The 19,141-nt window shown below is 41.4% G+C and overlaps 1 protein-coding gene across 4 annotated transcripts in view; it reads right to left on the bottom strand.

The window, feature by feature from the left end:
• The window catches only part of CCDC180 (coiled-coil domain containing 180), a 36,458-nt gene extending 23,082 nt beyond the window's left edge, over nucleotides 1-13,376 (bottom strand). For 2 of the 4 annotated variants that reach the window (XR_003095515.1, XM_025211269.1), the window contains exons 1-16: nucleotides 13,253-13,376; nucleotides 12,515-12,708; nucleotides 11,526-11,608; nucleotides 10,568-10,677; nucleotides 10,336-10,464; nucleotides 10,054-10,164; nucleotides 8,925-9,020; nucleotides 7,851-8,014; nucleotides 7,483-7,602; nucleotides 6,507-6,586; nucleotides 5,907-5,995; nucleotides 4,858-4,980; nucleotides 3,446-3,619; nucleotides 1,800-1,915; nucleotides 423-549; nucleotides 53-92 (exon numbers count right to left, since the gene is read on the bottom strand). Coding sequence is in view for 3 of the 4 variants with exons in the window: in XM_025211269.1 (XP_025067054.1) it covers nucleotides 53-92; nucleotides 423-549; nucleotides 1,800-1,915; nucleotides 3,446-3,619; nucleotides 4,858-4,980; nucleotides 5,907-5,995; nucleotides 6,507-6,586; nucleotides 7,483-7,602; nucleotides 7,851-8,014; nucleotides 8,925-9,020; nucleotides 10,054-10,164; nucleotides 10,336-10,464; nucleotides 10,568-10,677; nucleotides 11,526-11,608; nucleotides 12,515-12,708; nucleotides 13,253-13,321 (1,825 nt within the window). In the remaining variant the exon portion in view is untranslated. The remainder of the gene's footprint in view (nucleotides 1-52; nucleotides 93-422; nucleotides 550-1,799; nucleotides 1,916-3,445; nucleotides 3,620-4,857; nucleotides 4,981-5,906; nucleotides 5,996-6,506; nucleotides 6,587-7,482; nucleotides 7,603-7,850; nucleotides 8,015-8,924; nucleotides 9,021-10,053; nucleotides 10,165-10,335; nucleotides 10,465-10,567; nucleotides 10,678-11,525; nucleotides 11,609-12,514; nucleotides 12,709-13,252) is intronic. The other 2 variants (XM_006029819.2, XM_025211270.1) reach the window with 2 other exon arrangements.
• Nucleotides 13,377-19,141: the final 5,765 nt, after the last annotated feature.

Raw genomic sequence — 19,141 nt, 5'->3', positions numbered from 1 at the left:
AAACAAACACAGTTAAAACAATAAGACAATACTGGTACTATTGAGACATTACCTTGCTCTTCAGAGGCAGAGCCTGTCTCCTCCGGCAAGCCCTAACAGGAAAAAATGACAACTTGCTTGTTTGGAATAATGTTACACCATATCAACTCCCCAAATTAAATCTATTCCACCAGTGTGTGAATGTTTAAACTGTTAAAAGGACAATTTTCTTGCCATTTTCCAGTTGGTCTAATAAAAGGCATCATTTTGGAACCAAGAGTTCTAGTTTTTTGTATGTCATAATGTTTAAACTGGACTTTTTAACCACTGAAAAGAATCCTTTGTAAACGTATAGCTTTTGAAAGAGTAAGTGAAAATTTCCCAAAGGTGAACATCTAACACACCAGCAGGATTTTAATCCACCCTGTTTGTTTTGTTTGTACCTGTTGAAAGACTTCCTTTACGTTAAAGTATTGGCTTATGGATGTGCTATATGCAATCAGTTCCTTCAGTATGGCTTCTGGATAGGCCGCTACTCTCTCCACTATGTCTTGGTGGTAGGCTTCATACCTGCCAAATACCAGATGGTTATTTAAGAGACTTCATTACACAATTTAACACAACTAAAAGGTGAATATAACATATTTCTATCAGCTTCTATCTTCCTCAAAATCTTATGAGCTCCCTGGGGCAGGAACCTATTACTATTCCACATTTGCACAGCACCTAGTACAATTAGGTCCTGTTCTCTGGGGCTCCTAGGCACTGCCACAATGCAAACAAGGAGAATAAATAAAACTAAAAACAATATAATAAGTCTCCTCTAAAGGTCTGAAATATGTCTCGCTACTAGCTTGTAACAGACCACTGGATCGTGACCTAAGCCTTGTGGTGACAGACGAGAAATAAAAAACTACTACTCAAGATTAGGTATGTGTTTGGATAGATGACTTGTACCTCTGAAGCTGTCATGCTATCCTCACTCGCATGAAGATTTGCACTGTTCAGATGTTTATAAAAGTGATTTTGGTGAATATTAGAAGTGCTGAATTAACATGCCTGGATTATCCATGCAACAGGTACAAAATATAACTGTTCCAGACAACTGCCTTTGTAATATACCTCAACTTTGATATGGAGGATCACTTGCTGGGCATGAAAAGATACTACTTTGTCTAGGCTTCTCTGCTAAGATTTTCCAAGTGAAGAACCACTTGTGGCAACTCTGACTGTCACTTTTAATGATGCAAACATCTGTTTACCAGAACCTGAACTGAAAATTATACCTGGTCCATCTGTCAGTTAGAAATAACTCTGGTTGCTGAAAACTTGTGTCCTTTAATGAGTGGCCTCAACGTGACATTTTTAGCATAAATTAATCTCTTGACCAATGCAAGCCCATTATCCAGAATCTTGAATTTCTGGTTCCACTTGTGATTAAATCATGAATTTATCATGACAGAATGTTATGAGGTTACTTAGCGCAATATATAATACAAATGATGTCAATCCAAGAAATCCTACCTAAGGTATCTTTCTTAAATTATACATTCATTTTTCTTGGTGTTTGCCCTTACTCTTTAAAAAAAGCTGAGTTTTAAAGGGCATCAATAAGGTTTTTTGCCTTTTCCAACCAGGTACAAAAAGGTCAAAGAGTATCTTAGTTTACTTTATGCTTCATGCAGATGAAGTAACAAATAATGCTCTTCTACAACCACATTTAAAACACAAGCGCAAACATGACAAGAAGGGTATTACTAAGCATTGGCCATCCTTCACTCAGCATGCTGTTCACTACTCTTTCACTCCTGAATGCATACCCAGCTCTAATGTCATCCAGGGAAGAAAAGGCCCTTTCCAAATGACTTGTCAGTTTTGCTTCGTTGCTCTGTATCCTCAATTTATCCAAAATTATATCCAGATTAAGTTCCTGTATCTAGGCACATATGAAAAAAAACAATCATCATAAAGGGGTAAAATGTCCAAACATGTCTTATTTATTTAGATTTTTAATGAATAAATGTCCAAATCTTTAAATGAGAATTGTTTAGTTTAAAAAGCCTCCAAATTTGATCTACCATGTCCCTAGTTCCTTATTTCTGCATGAAGACAATCACTGTCCCAAAATGTAAGGGTGCCTGTAGACGTGCAGACACTGCTCTGATGTGCTTTAGTGTGTTGAATGAGCTTTAGTTAAAGCGCCCTGCCATTGTGAAGCTTGGATGCTGAATACATGACTGCTGCGGGCACTTTAATTAGAGTGGCTCTTGGAGCTGCTCTAATTAAAGCACCCTCCCCTCTAGAGCATGTGTAAAGATGCCCTACCAATGCCCCTTAAGAGGACTGTTTTTGGTAGCATTATGTGCATGGGCCCAGCTCTATGTGAATGGTAGAGAATAACAGAGAAGAAAATGTATCTAAATTAAGTTTTCAAGATCTTGAAACAGTAAAACAGTAAGCACATGTCATGTGGGCGTTATAAGCCTTGTCTCCAAGGCTACCGCTCATAAGGAAACACAATGCTTGTCACTCACCAGAGTGAGAGAGAAGTAAAGTCTAACTGATAAAAACTGCTTGCTTGCATCAGGCATTTTGTATCAGCCAAAGAATCTGCTGGCAAAGGAAGTGGATTCCCCAGCTACCTTTGGGGTCTAACTGATACCTGCACTCTAAGTGGCCCGCTATTCCAGGTCTAAAAACAATTACTGGGTCTGCCGAGCAGCTAGCATCTACCTGAGCAAGGCAGTGATGAAGACATTACAAGTGAGTATGCTTCAGTCTCAAGCCCCACATGGTTTGCTCTGCCTGGTGACTGGCATCAAGCAGCAGCAGCTCATCTAGTCTTTAAATGTTAAAGCAAACATGCTGGCAATGGGATCAGTGATGGAAACAAAAAAAGCCCAGTCCAGTCTTCCACATAAGTAGTCAGCTACAAGAAGTACCTATTGCTTCGACTGCATATTTCCGCGGCACGAGCCATCCCAAAAGGGTCAAATTGGGGAGGTCCTGCCCGCTGTGTTTCCAAAAGGTGGCTGGTATGAACATCTTGTGAAGAGTAAGAACAAAGCCTTGAAAAATACTCTTTCTTGCAAGTCAAAGGACACAATAATCTAGTAACTTGGTAAACATGCAAGGTCCTGCAGTGACACAATACCCTCCTTTTGAATGTGTATATGCAATAATATGCAAGTAACATATAGTTGTAAGCAATAGCTACTAGAGATGGAAAATACTGTTTAGACATATGAGATCATTCTCCCATCATGAATAAGATAAAGTTTCCTTTATAAATGATGTATCAGATGTGAAACAACTATTATATTTAGTAATATGCAACCACCTTCCAAGAGCAAAAATCATTTATAAACACCTAATTTTCACTTGCCATAAAGTAGATTCTTTGAATACCCAAGACATCTTTGGGCAACAGCATTCCCCTTACACCACAGCAGCGCTTGGTCTGTACCTGATTTTGGTTTTCGTGTTTTTGACGGCACTCCTTCAGTTTCATCTGAAGCTCATTTTCTTGCTGGGTCAGGTTGAGTTGATGCACATCCCAAAGGACAAGAGCTTCCTGGAAATATCTGTACAAGTCTTTGCAATCCTGTTCAGTCAGTTTAGCCAGATCCTCAAAGTCTCTCTGAAGCAATTACATTAAGAGAACCAGTTATTATTAAGTTATTATTAAACTGGGAGTAGAGATGGATGTATAGAAGGATAGATGACTGGTCATGACTACTTGGATGCATCCCACAAAGATCTGGCACAGCTGAAGGTACATCAAAAATAAAAAAATTCTATCTTCTTTCATGCTACTGGTATCCATTCTGTGTTTATGGGTATTAGATTACCGCCACTATTGCCCAACCCAACAATATCATTTCTAACAGTACCACTTTCAGTAACATAGCATGTCAGTAGAGTATGTGGTAACAGGAGAACCACTCTGCTGTTGAAAGTGCTTTGATACTATGAGGCTGCATTCAGCCAAAGAGCCTGGAAAGATACATGAAATGTGCAGTTTGGGGTGTGAAAAAATGACTGCACAGACTCTGAATCTGGACTCTTCTGGTTTCCTTTTTAGTAGCATAATTTCAGTGAGCATTTTTCTTACACTGATGAAATCAAAACAAGGTGCCAATGAGCCTTGGCTATTACACAAATGATAGTAAGTACCACTGTGACAGATTAGTCCAAGCCCATGGATGGAAAAGTAGCTTTCAAGCTTCTAATTTTCATGTGTGAATATATCAACATCAAACTAACTTCACGTGTGAACTCTGAAATGTATGGGCATGCAAAGGTGTATACACTAACAAACATACAGAGCTAAAGTTCTGTTCATTTACCATCAAATGTATCTATGTTTGGTGGAAAATACAGTAAATTCTAATCTTTTCTACATGTACTATAATTAACATAGCCCAGGTAAAAACAACTGACAGTGTAAAGACCAGAACAAACCAATAAAACATTATTGTTTTTCCTTCTTTATCTTTCCACTTATATATCAATTTCCATCTTATGATCTCAAAGATCCTGCAGCAACTCAAGTGTCAGAGGCAGTAAAAATCCAAATTTTCCAGTACCCATTCTTTGCTTGATCTAAAAGACCATCTTTCCCCCACAATAACAGTAATCACAAAGCCATCTACAAACTTGAGTACAACAAGGCAACAGTTTTCACCTGTAGCCACTGCAAAAGTAATTCTCAACAAAATAAACTATCTATCTATCATTGGATCACCCGAATTCCCTATTTAGGAGGCATGCAATAATGCTATCATGGCACTCTAATAAAATATCAATACAGTTGCAGCACAGATGTTGGATATGACTACTCCACAGACATAATAAAAATGGCTTTAATAACCATACATCCATTTGCTCCAGTTCTTCTTCAAACTGACTTTGTAGATTCCCAATCAGCTGGAAGAATTCAGGGTTCCCAACTTTTTCAGCCTCTTCCTCTGTGCAAACCTTCAAATTCAACAGTTTATTCTAATGGAAAAGAAAACTGAGTTATTGACATTTACCTGATATGATAGTTTACATACTACATGGGTCCAATGGGTTTCAACCTTGACATTCATTCTTTCATTTTAAAGTGGGAGCCTTAGAAATATTTAAGCATCCAACATCAGGCTTTTTTCCCCTGAAGAAAACCTGAGTGAAGGAATTTTAAGCTTGGTATAGTCTGTGGATGTACATACTGAGAAAACATGTATTCATATTTTGGTAAGAACACTATTTTTGTGAGCTACTATATGAAACAATCTGTAAGAGTTTCAGAAAAGCAATGATTGAGCTGTAAATACTACTACATAATTTGCAAAAATGTATTCCTTGTACTTATTTACAAGACCAGGTCTGCTCCATCTGTTAGGCACTCAAACAGTACTTACTTGTGATCCAATCCCAACCTACTCAGATCCTTGCAAAACAGTTAACATGTCTACTTTTGTTATGCACCTATATCGTTGCCTTAAGATTAAGTCAGAGAATGCAGTTAAAAGGAGAAAGACTCATCCCCCTGTTGCATAACTGCTTTTTGAGGGACTCAAGGAAGCTGGAGGTCTAGGCACCTGAAAGGTAGAAGCCTTTGCTATCCAAGCAGGAAGGTCCCAAGGTCACCTGGCAAGTCAGTGGCAATGCTGGGGTCTTAACTCTAACTGCATCCCTGGAGAAGGTTCCCTTCACTAAGTAAAAATTTGTTACTGCTGGCCCTGCGCATTCCAGATGCAAATGCTAGGTGGTGGCAGTAAAAAAAAACAACTTTATGAATAATTGTGGTTGCCAGGCCAGAATAATTTGGTTTGATTCTGGGTCTCCAAACTAGACATTATCATGATAGCAGATTACATGCTGCTACAAAATAATCTTCAAGGGCTGATGAAGTCAGCAACGTTGAGAGTTGTGACATTAACCTTGCACTTCTGTACTTCAGTCAAACATTCTTGCCAGACTCTCTCGTAGTGGAGGCGAATTCTCATCATACACTGCACATTGTGGGTATCTTTCGAAACAGAAAAGAGAAAAAAAAAGTTCATTGTGAAGAGTTCACTATTTCACATCACTGAATTCATGAACATGACTGAAACAGCTGTATCTAGCCCCTTTTCCCTGATGGCACCCTAGCCCCTGGCCCTCATATATCAGGCTTTATTAGCCAGTATAGCATCCCTGGCTGGATTCTACTCGCATCTTTTTGCCATAATTCTTAGAAACAGTGGTTTATTACTTATTAGGTGCTTGCAATATGCTTGCTGTTAAATAAGCTACAAATGAAAAAAAGACAGCGCCTGCCCCAGATAGTTTACAATCTAAAATACAGAACACATAGCAAGAGAGGGACATTCAGAGAAAGGAATCACTTTAGAAAAGTTTCCATGTGATTCTAAAGATGAAAAAAGACTATAGAAGACCAAAAGGACAGCAAAGATATACAGCTAAAAGGTACAGTTTGGTCATTGTCCAAGAAACAGAGATGATTGATTCTCAGTCATTTCAGTGATTTCCTTGCTTACCTACACGTTTGTTTAAAGCCGTAAGAGATTCATACCATTCATTTATCTCAGCTTTTTTGTGTGTTGAAGGCAAAAAATCACTACCAGAATAGAAAACAAGAGTCACATATCTTCAAACATAATCCAGTCTCTCAGTAGGTTAAAACTATTAGCTTGTACAAGAGCACTATTGAATTTCCACATTTTATTGGCTGGAAGACAGACTTTCAGCCAAATCAAGGCAAAACCATCAAGGCAACTGCAATTCTGACAAAGCAGCTGCTGTCTGTAAATGAACTACAGTGTCATCTGGTTAGTTGTGGTAGTGTTGGAGTGATATTGTAGTCGTGATGGTCCTGGAAATATGAGGCAAGGATTTTTTTGGGAGGGTGATATCTTTTTTTTTTAAACAACCGTCTGCTGCAGCTGCTCCTGTGAAAGATATCACCCTCCAAAAAGCCTAGCCATCTGTTTAGCTCCCATTTAAAAATTTAAACCAAAATGGATCACTATTTTAAATTTACATTGTTTAACTAAGTTACACACATACATGCTCCTTTAGGATGAAGGAAATCTCAACAAGACAAATGTAAGATTTCCTTCACCTACTCTACCAGTTAATTATAATTTATATCTTATTAGACATACCAGTCTCACATTTCTCGAACCAACACCACCATTTTAAATCAAGCCAATTTTGGGTCATGGAATCTTACTTAATCATCCATCCTTAGCTTTTACTATTTCTATTATACTTTCAGTGTCAATGACTTCTACCCTTGCAGCTACTTTAAGATAATAACAATGGTATATTTAACTCACAAAATCTGACCAATAAAAATCAAAAGCCCTCTCCTTCTCCTCAATTCTCAAAGATTTATTTAAAAAAAGAAGTTAGAGCCTGATTCACTGCTATGTTACTCCATTTCACGAAGGTGAATCAGGCTCTTTATTCACTATATAAGAAATGCTATTATTACTGTCACTCTCTCCATACCTAAGATGCTGAAGAAGTTTCATTCTCTGGCTATCAAGTGAAATCTGTTCCTTTTTCATATTCTCCAAGTCTCTTTTTACTTCCGGGGGGTTCTGTATCTCCTCACTTTCCATAAATTTTCTGCAGAAAACAAATGTGCACTGAAGTAACATGTTTAGGGCAAGTTATATCTTGAAACCTAAAAATGACTTGGACCTATATAATTCTCAGTCATTAAAAAGGATGCCCTGATAGTATAATGGCCAAAAAGACTTTCAGATTCACAACAGAAGCAGAATCAAAGATCATCTGTAATAGAAGCACAGACAACATCTGTTAATTTAATTTTATTCAGACTCCAAAACATAATTTGTTGCACAAATTCACACCTGAAACTGTGTACCACATAGTCCTTCTGCATGATCTTCCAGGCCTTCACCCTGTCTTGCCATTTGAACCTTAGAGATAGCTCCTTCTTCAGGTCTGCCTCCATCAGATTAACAAATAGCTTGGCAATTGCCCTCCGATTGGCCAGTAGGGCTTGGTTAATCATCTGTGTATTACAAGATACAAAGAGGGATAAAGGTCACTGCAAGACACAAAAAACACTGAAGCTACAGATTTTTTTAGGCATTGCAATGCACTGAACTAGAAGAGAGAGCTGGATGAAAAGTAAGGAAATGGGGAGCATTTTGTACAAAGAAGATGGATGTCTGACTTCTTTGGAACAAGAGCTGAACAAAAAACAAAAAAACCCAATCATTCAAACATTGCACAACAGCCATACACACACTTTGCAAGGGTTTTGGTCTCCCTTTGAAGCAATACTTATTAGCCACTGATTGACTTATGATGGTCAAGAAATGTCCCACAGTTGCGGAGCTGCAACAGTAAGGGATTTCTTGAAAATGTCTAGTTTAGGAACAGCCCCACTGGCAAGATACTCAGCACAATTGTCCTGTCGGCTGATTTGGCAAGAAACATGTCATAAATTTTTAAAAATGCTGAAATAAAAGCTCCTATGCAATACATACAGTCAAATACACAATGACCAAATGCTTTGATGTTGATCAAATCACTCAGTGAATACTTAGCTTGAGGGAACTGTCAATTTTAAGTGAGAACAGTTTCTTTTTCTAATGGCGAAGTATGAAGTATACAGAAAGAATCTATACATTTAGCAACAGAATGATCTGTTTAGCACTGAAAATATTAACATATGTTGGTGAGGTGAGACTGCACCTACATTGATGTTGAAACAACAATTAAGAGAAATGATGATTTAATTCTTGCACCTTTTCAGTGCTAAGAAGTTGTGATAGGACTGGAAGCCAGGTAAGGAGAGAGTAGAATATTTTTAGTCTGAAAAAGGATGAAAAAGGTTCTGTCAAGCCTTCTGGTATACAGAGAATATTTCTGTTTGCTACTTTCTGAGGCACCTCTTAAACAGAGGAATGACTTACCATGGCTTCATTATGTATAAATCTGTGAATATCAGGGGGTAAAAGATAGGCTATATCCTCCAGAATCTTGGTGCATTTCTTCAGAACATCTTTTATCTAGGAAACCAAAGGGGAGAGAAAAATGAAAGCCCAAAGTATCCATGATTCTTAAGTAGGAAGTGATCTAAAATAAGACATAACTTACTTTTTCTACAAAAAATACTTGCTTGAATGTAATATGACAGCACAGATGAGTTCAGAACTAAATGTAAGATTTTAAAATACACCAATTGATTTTTTTCTTTTAAAACTTGGCAATGTTAATGTAAAATAGTGACTAAAATATTAAATATCACCATTAATTGATCAACAGCTTTCTAATGTGCCTCACACTAGGAAGATCATTACAAACAGGTTGTACAGAAAAGTAAATAATTGAATCAACTTCATATTAGAAATCTAAAGCAAAGCTTGTGTCTTGTTTTACTAATCAGAAGTTAGGTCTTCTCTGGTTCTCTCTGCAATTAAACAGATAACAGATAAGTTGCCAGTTTTGGTGTCTGATATACATATAAAATAAGGGTATGTCCACACTGTATTCAGAGGTGTGATTGCAGCATCTCTGCAGTCTAGCTAGTTTGGGTACCAATAGCGATGAAGATTTACAGGCGCGCACTTCAAGAAAGCACCCAGGGTGCTGTTTGGCTAGGTACATCTCCTGGTGATAGCCCAGACCACTTTGACTTCACTGCTACTGGTATCTGAGCTAACCAGATCTCACAGGCTTACATGTGCAGCAATCTTGATTGTAGCATAAATATACCTAACAGTGAAAGTTAGGGGCATGATCACAGTTTGATACTAAACAAACATGGAGAGGCTAAAGGAGAAGTGAGACATTTCCTATGCTCTTGCATGGCTTCCTTGCATCTTGATTGCAAAGGTCTGTGAGGGAAGCAAGGACTGTATCGCTGGCATGCTTCTCTCACTGTCTGTTTCAAGTGGATGCCGAAGGAAAGAGTAATCAAGCAGAAGGCAATAAGCACCAGATCATTAGCCTACAGAGTAAGTTATTCACTGTTCTTGATCCAGGACTGGAGCAAATCCTTAGTGCAGTGCTTAATTAATACTCAAGCAAACAAAAGCTCACCTTTTCAGCTCGATCCACTTCATACTTGTTTAAGGTTTCATCCATCTCTCTAATCCACTGCCTTCTGTGCAATAAGTCTTGGGTGATGTCATCCCATAACTGCCCAAAGCTCTGCAAGAAGGAAGGAAATGTCAGTCCCATTTGAAAATCTAAAATGAAAAACAAAGCTTTGGCAAGAGGTAGAATGATACAATATGCAGCCAGACACACAGATACAGATAGCTGACAGAGTAAAAAAGAATTGAGCTGGGAATGGAGATTGCATCAAATGCATTGCCTTACTTCAATTGAGAAGGCTTCCAGATCACTGTCACATTCAATCTTCTTTAAAAGAAGTTCAATTTTTCTATTAGATTCTGAGAGTTTTGTCAAAAGCAACGTTTCGGTCTCCAAAATGAAATGTTCCATTTCCTGAAACAGGCAAGTATACTGGGTACTAAATCAGATACTGGGTACTAAGTCCTGACTCCTGTACATCTTCCCCAATGACCAAGAGAGGAAAGCACAGTCTTACCCTCCCAATGCAGGCTAACTCCTGTTGCATCATAACCACTGCTTCATTGTGACGGCCTTGCCTGCCCTTTGAAAGGCGCTCAATGATATTGCTGTTTGTTTTCTCAGGAACTGCCAGGGGAAAAAAATACAGATGATGTTGACTGTTGGTACTGCAGCACCATGTTTAGGCTAGCCCCTGCCTGGCAAATCCCACACCTCCACTGTTCCACCCCACTGTAAGGAAGTAAGCACTATGATATTTAAGCAAGTATAAATTAGTTTTTGAAATTGGGTACTACTTAATTCACAGAAGTTATGCCTCAAGTCCAGTGAGGGGTACCTCAAGTCCAAAAGGGTTGAGATCCACTACTCTAACCCCCAAAAATCCTTAAGCAATATTTAAGTTAAATTGATTATTTCCAGGAAGTAAAAAAGGGTGGAGAGCATCGGCAAATGGTGGAGAGAATTTTAAAAGACAACCCTAACTGAGATGTCTAAGTGCAATAAATATTTGCCCATTCATTTTTTATAAAACAGTGTAGACGAGTCTTTAATGTCATGGGGAATCTAAAAAGATTTAGGTGAATAAATAATGTAAAGAATGGTTATCTAAAACCCAAGTAACTAGATTGTAATAATTAATGTTTCTGTTGTGGACCAGAATACGCAAAATTTGACCTAAATACAAACTTGGGATAAAGATGTGGAACATCACTGACTTCAGACATCTGGGTTTGTACCTATGGAAAATTAATTCTAACCCAAGTGATCAAATAGCTACAAAATATAATAACGTTTCTTTGCATATTCCCTCACCTCCATTTGGAAAATCCCTACCAAAGCCTAATAAATAAGTCAGGTATTTTTTGAGACAGATTTTATACTTCCCAACCCTTGTTTCAATGTGTGTCGCTAAATACGTGGTAGATCCTAAAAGTGCAGATTAGAACATATGAAATTAAGTGAATACAATTTACTAATTAAATCAGCGAGGCCTCTGACTTCCTGGGCTGCAATCACATCTTCACTTTCCTGAACTTTTTGAACTACTGTAGCTTCTCTGAAATGGAAACAGAAAACAGGTATTTAGCAGAAGGAACATTGCTCACATTTTATCAATGCACTAGAGGCAGGAACCAGGAAAATATAAATGCATTAGATCTGTTAATTCAGGTGTTACTTGGATTTTTGTTTTATTTAATTTCTGGTTATTGTAGAAGCTTAATCTATGGTTACACTTTAAGCAGACTTCTTAGTCTCTCTCCATGTGAATAATGGTTCCCCCTCCATTGGTTCTCTTCCACAAACAGATTGCCCACTTTAGAAATCAAAAGATTATTTTGTAAACTGCAAACTCCACCTAGGAGCTGTAAGCAAACTATGATCTTGTACTGCCTATCACTTTCACTGTTAATAGAGATTCTGCCATTGAAAAGTAATAGCTATTTTGTTAAGGGTGACTGAAGCAGAAGACTCCATCTAAATCCTCCATGGCTATATATACTCAATTGGGCTAAATGAACAATAATCCTGTTTATAGCAGTGAATAATACATTAACCTTAAAGACAAAAAGAAAATAGTCTGCATAATAAGGAGCAGTCCTATTTACATAGCCATTTTTCTAACAATAACTTCAGTTTAAAGACCAATAGAAACTAGTGTACATTTCTAGACTGCTTGAAACAAGAAGGCATGTAATACATTTTGGTTCTGCTTTCTAAAATGTATTGCTTGACCGTTATTTGGATAATACTTGTAAAGTTCATGCACAGCAGGTCAACATTTTCCTATTTAACCTGAGAAAACAGAGGCTCAATAAAATAATCTCTTCAGTGCCTCAGAGAATTAGTGCCTTGATCAAAATTACAATTTAAGTGTTCCTTGTTCTCAGTTTCATGCTTGCATCTTGCTGCACCTAGTCATAAAACAGATATATTATAATAGTGTTATACTTCTAGTCCATACTTGTGGAACACTGGGTTTTCAGTGAAGTCATCATAGGGCATTCCTTCAACCCATTTCTGTTGGCGAGGAGATAACAGTCCTTTGCCAGCACACGTTTCCAGATCCTTGACCAGGGGGATTTTTCCACTGCTCACAGGACGCTTATGCTGTGCAGCCCTGTTTCTCCCTTGTTCCAAAGAGCGTACTAAGTGCACCTTCAAAGAAACATAATCAAGCAATTACAATCCTCTTCAATCTGAACAAAAGCAAAAAAGATCAAAGAGCTTGCAGGCACAAACACTGACAAAATATGGCATAACGATGGCAGAACAGGAGATAAAATAATACATAATATTTGCATCTCCCATTGTTGATCCCCAGAAGTATTCTGGGAACCAAGGTTTGAAGAGACATTGCCACCAAAATTAAATACCGACAAACATAAATGTAGATGAATTTTAATAGCAAATTTAAGAATGAAATAGTGATAAGATATAAATGACGAAACAGCACAGGTAAGGCATATCAAGATAATGATGTAAAATGTGTATTCATCTAAAGGAATATGAAATCTTATCAACAGTCAAGAGAATTTAAAGTGATTTTTTCTAAGTCCTGAAGTCCTTAAAAGCCTCCAACAGGTGGCCAGCCTGTTAGGAAAAAGGGCTTTTCACCTAGGTTTCAAATTAAGTTTTAAAAGAGCGCTTATCTTGGTCCATCTGCAGACAAGCGATTCAGCCCAGAACCAGAGTACTGTACCTCATCATCGAAGATCTGCCTGTAGACTTTTCCGCTAGGAACAACACCTACTTCTCCCACCAGCACCATATTGGAAAGCACAAATAATTTCCCGGTCTCTGCAGAAATTTCCTTGCACCAGCTGGAACTGGGAAGAGAAACAAAAGAAAAGGAAATAGCAAAGGACACTTCCAATTTTAACAGCATTCATCTATCTGGAAAATTTGCACTTTTTATCTAGTTACAGGTCTTAAGTTTGCTACAGCCAATGAAAGAAAAATGCATTGATTTGTTTTTCCATCTTGTGTACTGACTGGACTGGGCAGAGGAGAGGACTTGCCTACACTTTAGCCATTTCACAATGCTACATGTTACCCTGGTCCCTAAACTAGACCTAGGTATGGATCTGGGCTTCTTTTCCCAGTCAGTTTTGTCTGAGAAGAGAACAGAGAAGCATGTACATTTTAGAATAATTTAAAAAAAATTCAAGGCAAAACAGTTAAAGAGAAGTAAGAAAAAGAGAATATTCTGAAATCTGTCAAAGAACAAAAATAAAAGAAGAAACCAAGTGGGTGACACCTACTGAAACAGAAATATTATTCCTTCCAAAGGGCTTTTTTAGAATAAATATATAGTCTGTAGCAGAAAGCCCCCTTTTCCTCTTGCCTGCATTTGCTCTCCCCTCTTTGGATATGTTTCTCTTTTTCTACCTTTTCTTCCTTCCTCTCTCTTTCACTTTAAGATAAGGAATTGTGTTTTAAAATTTGTGTGTGTGCATTTTGTATCTCCCCTTGTAGTTTGGTATTCTTATCTATTTGTGTGCCATGGCATTTGTAGCTTATATTTTATACTCCTCACCTTTCAACTTTCAACTAAATGTGTTTTAGTAAGTTATACATTGTAACAATGTTAACAAGGGCAGGAATCAAACTGTCCTTCTCTGTATCAGGCTGGCTCCTGAAAGAGCCAGTGAATCAGTGATTGAATGTGTAACATAGTAGCAGACAGCAATTATCACCTGGAAGCTGCAGATCAACCAAGGGAAGAACTCAATTGAAGACAATGTAACAACCGGGAAATCTCTAAATGTCACTGATCAAGGGCTAGAAGCCCTGGCCTGAGTTAATCAAGTCTTCCGGGCTGGAAACCTTCGTTTCCAAAAAAAGCTATTTTGCCGTAGCAGCGTGCTCCCTCGTTACAGTGTGCTGCTATGGTGAAATAGTGACTAAAAATAACTGTGTGCCCGGCATACAGCGCAGTATGGGCTGCTACTGAGCCGTGCTTTAGTACTTCCTGAAGGAGCTTCCAGAAAGAAATACTAAAGCATGGCACAGTAGCAAAGTCACTGTACGGGCACATGTAGACATGCCCTTAAGTGTGTAAATATGATTCACAAGATAAATGCAGAAATTTCAAACAGGAGTCCACGGTGCTAAAACCAGTCTGCCCTGCCGTGGTCTTCCTGAGTCTTTTGCACCAGAAAAATTACTATTTTTCCATTGCTGAAAAACAACTGAAAAGTTAATTGCTAGTATTTGGGGGGAGGAGCGGGGCTTGAGTCTAAAGAGGGATGCCTTGGGTCTCAAAAGGCTGAGAACCACTGTGCTCGAAGGCAGGGGGAGGGGGAGTTTGCTAGTGTGCATCAACAATCCCGCATCGACTGTGGGTGCCCACGGATCTCAGTGCTTAATGAACAAATGTTCCAGCCAGGCACACTTTTGGGGCCTGCTGGAATGGGCAAAGCTGAGCTGCAATGGCTGTGATGAATATGTATATATAATACAAAATTATGGTTGGAAGGGACCTTAGGAGGTCACATCTAGTCCAACCCCCTGTTCAAAGCAGGACCATGTCCAACTAGATCGTCCCAGCCAGGGCTTTGTCTACCTGGCTCTTAAAAATCTCCAGGCATGGAGGTGCCACCACCTCTCTGGGGAGCCAGTGCTTCAGCACCCTCCTAGTGAGAAAGTTTTTCCTAATATTCAACCTCAACTTCCCTTGCTGCAACTGGAGCCCATTGCTCCTTGTTCAGTCACCTGCCACCACTGAGAACAGCCCAGCTCCATCCCCTTCGAGACCCCCCTGCGGGGAGCTGAAGGCTGCTATTCAATCCCCCTCGGTCTTCTCTTCTGCAGCCTAAACAAGCCCAGGTCCCTCGGCCTCTCCTCACCACTCGTGTCCCCCAAATGCTTTTGTTCCCTCCACTGGACTCTCTCCAATTTGTCCACATCCTTTCTGTACCAGACAAATGTTTGCACATGCGCACACACACACACACACACACACACACTTCCTTTGTGCAAAAATGAAGTTTATTTCCTACGTATGGGGAGTTTTTATCATCTTGACCTTTCCCTGAGCCTGATGCAGGTGCGTGAGCCGGAAAGCTTGCAGAAAAGGATTTTTTTTTAGCGATTTCTCAGTTGGTCGAACAGCAGCAGGGATCATCTCGGGACCAAGCGCTCTAGACTTGTGCAGGTCTTTCTGTCTCAGACCAGCACGGCTATCGCATGCACCCCCTGCCCCACACACATGTACACACTCCTGTGCACATGCGCACACACACACACACCTGTACACACACCCGTACACCCCCATACACAGACATGCGCACATGCACACATATCTACCCACCCTCATAAACACACATGTGCACATGCATACACACATATACATGCCTGTGCACACCCCTACACACATGCACACACATATACGCACGCCTGTACACACACACATATACGCACGCCCCCATACACACATGTGAGCACATGCATACACATTTACACACTCACATGGACACACATATTCACACACACCCCATTCACATACGTGTGCACATGTACACACATCTGCACACTCCTGTGCATGCACACATATACGCAAACCCCCATACACACATGTGAGCATATACACACACATATACACACTCCTGTGGACACACATACACACACCCCGTTCACACACATGTACACATATATACACACTCCTGTGCACACACACACACACCCATACACACGTGCACACACGGACACACATATATCCACTCTTGTGGGGACATGCATACAAACACCCCCCCATACACACACGTGCACACATACACACACACGTGCCTGTGCACACACATGCACACACCTATACACACTCCTGTGCACACACACATACACCCCCCATTCACACACGTGCGCACACACACACACATATACACACACTCCTGTGGGGACACATACAAACAGCCCCATACACACATGTGTGCACATACACACGCCTATACACACTCCTGTGCGCGCACACATATACGCACACCCCCATTCACACACGTGCGCACGTGCACACACACATACATACTCCTGTAGACACACATATACGCACTCCTGTGGGGACACACATACAAACACCCCCATAAACACACGTGTGCACATGCACACACCTATACACACTCCTGTAGACACACACGTGTGCACATGCACACACATATACACCCCCATGCCGGAGACGGGAAGCCCAGCCAGGCCCCGCCCCTTCGCGCTGGGCTCCCCAGGGTCCTGCAGGCTCCGGGCCGGGTGCGCTGGGCTCCCAGGGGCAGGAAGGTTTCCAGCCCGGAAGAGATTGCCCCAAAGCCGCCCACTGAACAACAGCCTGGTGTCACCCTCCCTCCAGAAACCCGGTGGCCACGAGGCCGCCCCAACGATTGCACCGGTCTAACCTTTTTTTTTAAGCAACCAAAAGTTCCCAAAGAGGAACCGGACCTGTCCAAGTCTGTTTACGTTGCTCGTCAGATTTGCATCGGTAACGCAGAAAAGTGAGGCCTACAAACCGTGTTGGGAGGAGCGAATCCTCGGCGGGTTTCGTTCCGGCCAATTCGGTTCCTTTGCGCGGGAACCTGCCGGCATTCGGACAGCTGAGGTTGTCTCTCGCTGTCCCTGTCCCTGCTTGGAAGACAAGTACTGCTAGCTCCCTTAAGGTTAACGAGTCGCATTTTTATCTGCGATAGGACTGAAAAGAATCGTCCGAAGACCGGCCCCAAATACACTGGTAGAAAAGAGTATTAGTGCAGCACATCATGCTGCGCTGGAAGGTGGTAGGTGGTAAAGAGAAGCAACCAGCAAAAGCCTTTTCTTGGGCAGGGTTGGTGTTACTCTCCTCGCAGAAGGAGACTCCTCCTCATCATTGACTCCAAGATGAACATGGGCCGACAATGCGAGGTCACGGTCGGCAGGGCTAACCGGACCCTATCGTGCATCCACAGATGCATCTCGAGTAGGGCCAAGGAGGGGATCCTCCCCCTCTACGCGACACTGGTCAGGCCGCAGCTGGAGTACTGCGTCCGGTTCTGGGCACCCCACTTCAAGAGGGATGTGGACAACATTGAGAGGGTCCAGAGGAGGGCCACCCGCATGATCCAGGGACAGCAGGGCAGACCCTACAGTGAGAGACTGCGGGACCTGAACCTGTTCAGCCTCCACAAGAGAAGGCTGAGGGGGGACCTGGTGACCGTCTATAAACTCACCAGGGGGGACCAGAAGGGTTTGGGGGAGACCTTGTTTCCCCTAGCGCCCCCAGGATAACACGGAATAACGGCCACAAGTTGTTGGAGAGTAGGTTTAGATTAGACATCCGTAGGAACTACTTCACAGTTAGGGCGGCTAGGATCTGGAACCAACTTCCAAGGGAAGTGGTGCTGGCTCCTACCCTGGGGGGCTTTAAGAAGCGGCTCGATGCCTACCTGGCTGGGGTCATTTGAGCCCAGTTTCCCTCCTGCTCAGGCAGGGGGTCGGACTTGAAGATCTACAAGGTGCCTTCCGACCCGACTTCTATGATTCTGTGAAGAAGGGATTCTGTTGCTACAGAGCAGCCACGTGAAAGCATCCAGCTTACCCAAAGTAGAGCCGGCATATGAACGTTTCCCTTTCAGCCGCGGCCTGAAAACTCATGAGATCTACTCGCTTGTGGGGCTGTCAGTGGCTTATCACCGACAGCAGCAAGATGGGCTAGGACTGACCTTCCATCCCGCACGTTTTAATTGCCATTAGGGGCTGCTTTGTGTTGGCAAGGTGGTCTGTACTTTGCAAGTGCTGCTAGCAGACCTGAACCTCTCCACCCAGAGCTCTGCTGCTGCAGCAGAAACCCAGTTCTCCATGGGGAAGAAGGCTTCTGCCCTGCTAGTGTAAAAATGTGTGCAGACATGCCCAGGCCTTCTGCAGCTGCCATGGTCCTTCCAGAGGTGCTCTTTGCACTCTGTTGGTGCAGCTGAAGTGGATGTGCTGGAAACTACACAGGTGTGCACACACTTTGGCAGCTGCTCTCTGATGCTGGCACTGTTATGACGACCTAGGAAAGACAAAGATCTCATTTTGAAGCCTGTTTGAACTAAGAGGGTCTGGCTGCTAACCATTAGGGGTCTCCCCTGCTTGAAAAACAAGTTTCATAGTAGCTAGGGGCAGGAGGGACCTGAACAGATCATCTCACCTGACCCCCTGCCACAGGCAGGAATGAACGCTGGGTTCACAAGACCCCAGACAAGTGATCATCCAACCTCCTCTTGAATTTGCCCAAGGTAGGGGCGAGGACTGCTTACCCGGGAAGTTGGTTCCAGATTTTGGCCACCCTAACTGTAAAATATTGCCTTCTGATCTCTAACCTAAACCTATTCTCCATCAGCTTATGACCATTGTTCCTTGTCACCCCAGGTGGTGCTGGGGAGAAAAGGAGAGAAAAGTGTCTGCTTGCAAAATTGCTCCTAGCACCTGGGAAGCTACCTGACCCTGAGAGTCCCAGCAAAGCTAACTAAATTGCTGCAGGGGAAAGAAGCCAAGCACTACAGACACCTAGCAAATTCTATGGGGTTTCAGATGCACTTGTATTATAGACTTAGAAATTCAGTGAAGATGGGACGCTGCTGTTTTACTCCAA

This window comes from Alligator sinensis, unplaced genomic scaffold (assembly GCF_000455745.1).
Source record: "Alligator sinensis unplaced genomic scaffold, ASM45574v1 scaffold829_1, whole genome shotgun sequence".
Lineage (NCBI taxonomy): Eukaryota > Metazoa > Chordata > Crocodylia > Alligatoridae > Alligator > Alligator sinensis.
The sequence above is the reverse complement of the archived record's forward strand: the minus strand, read 5'-3'. Positions and strand labels throughout refer to the sequence as shown.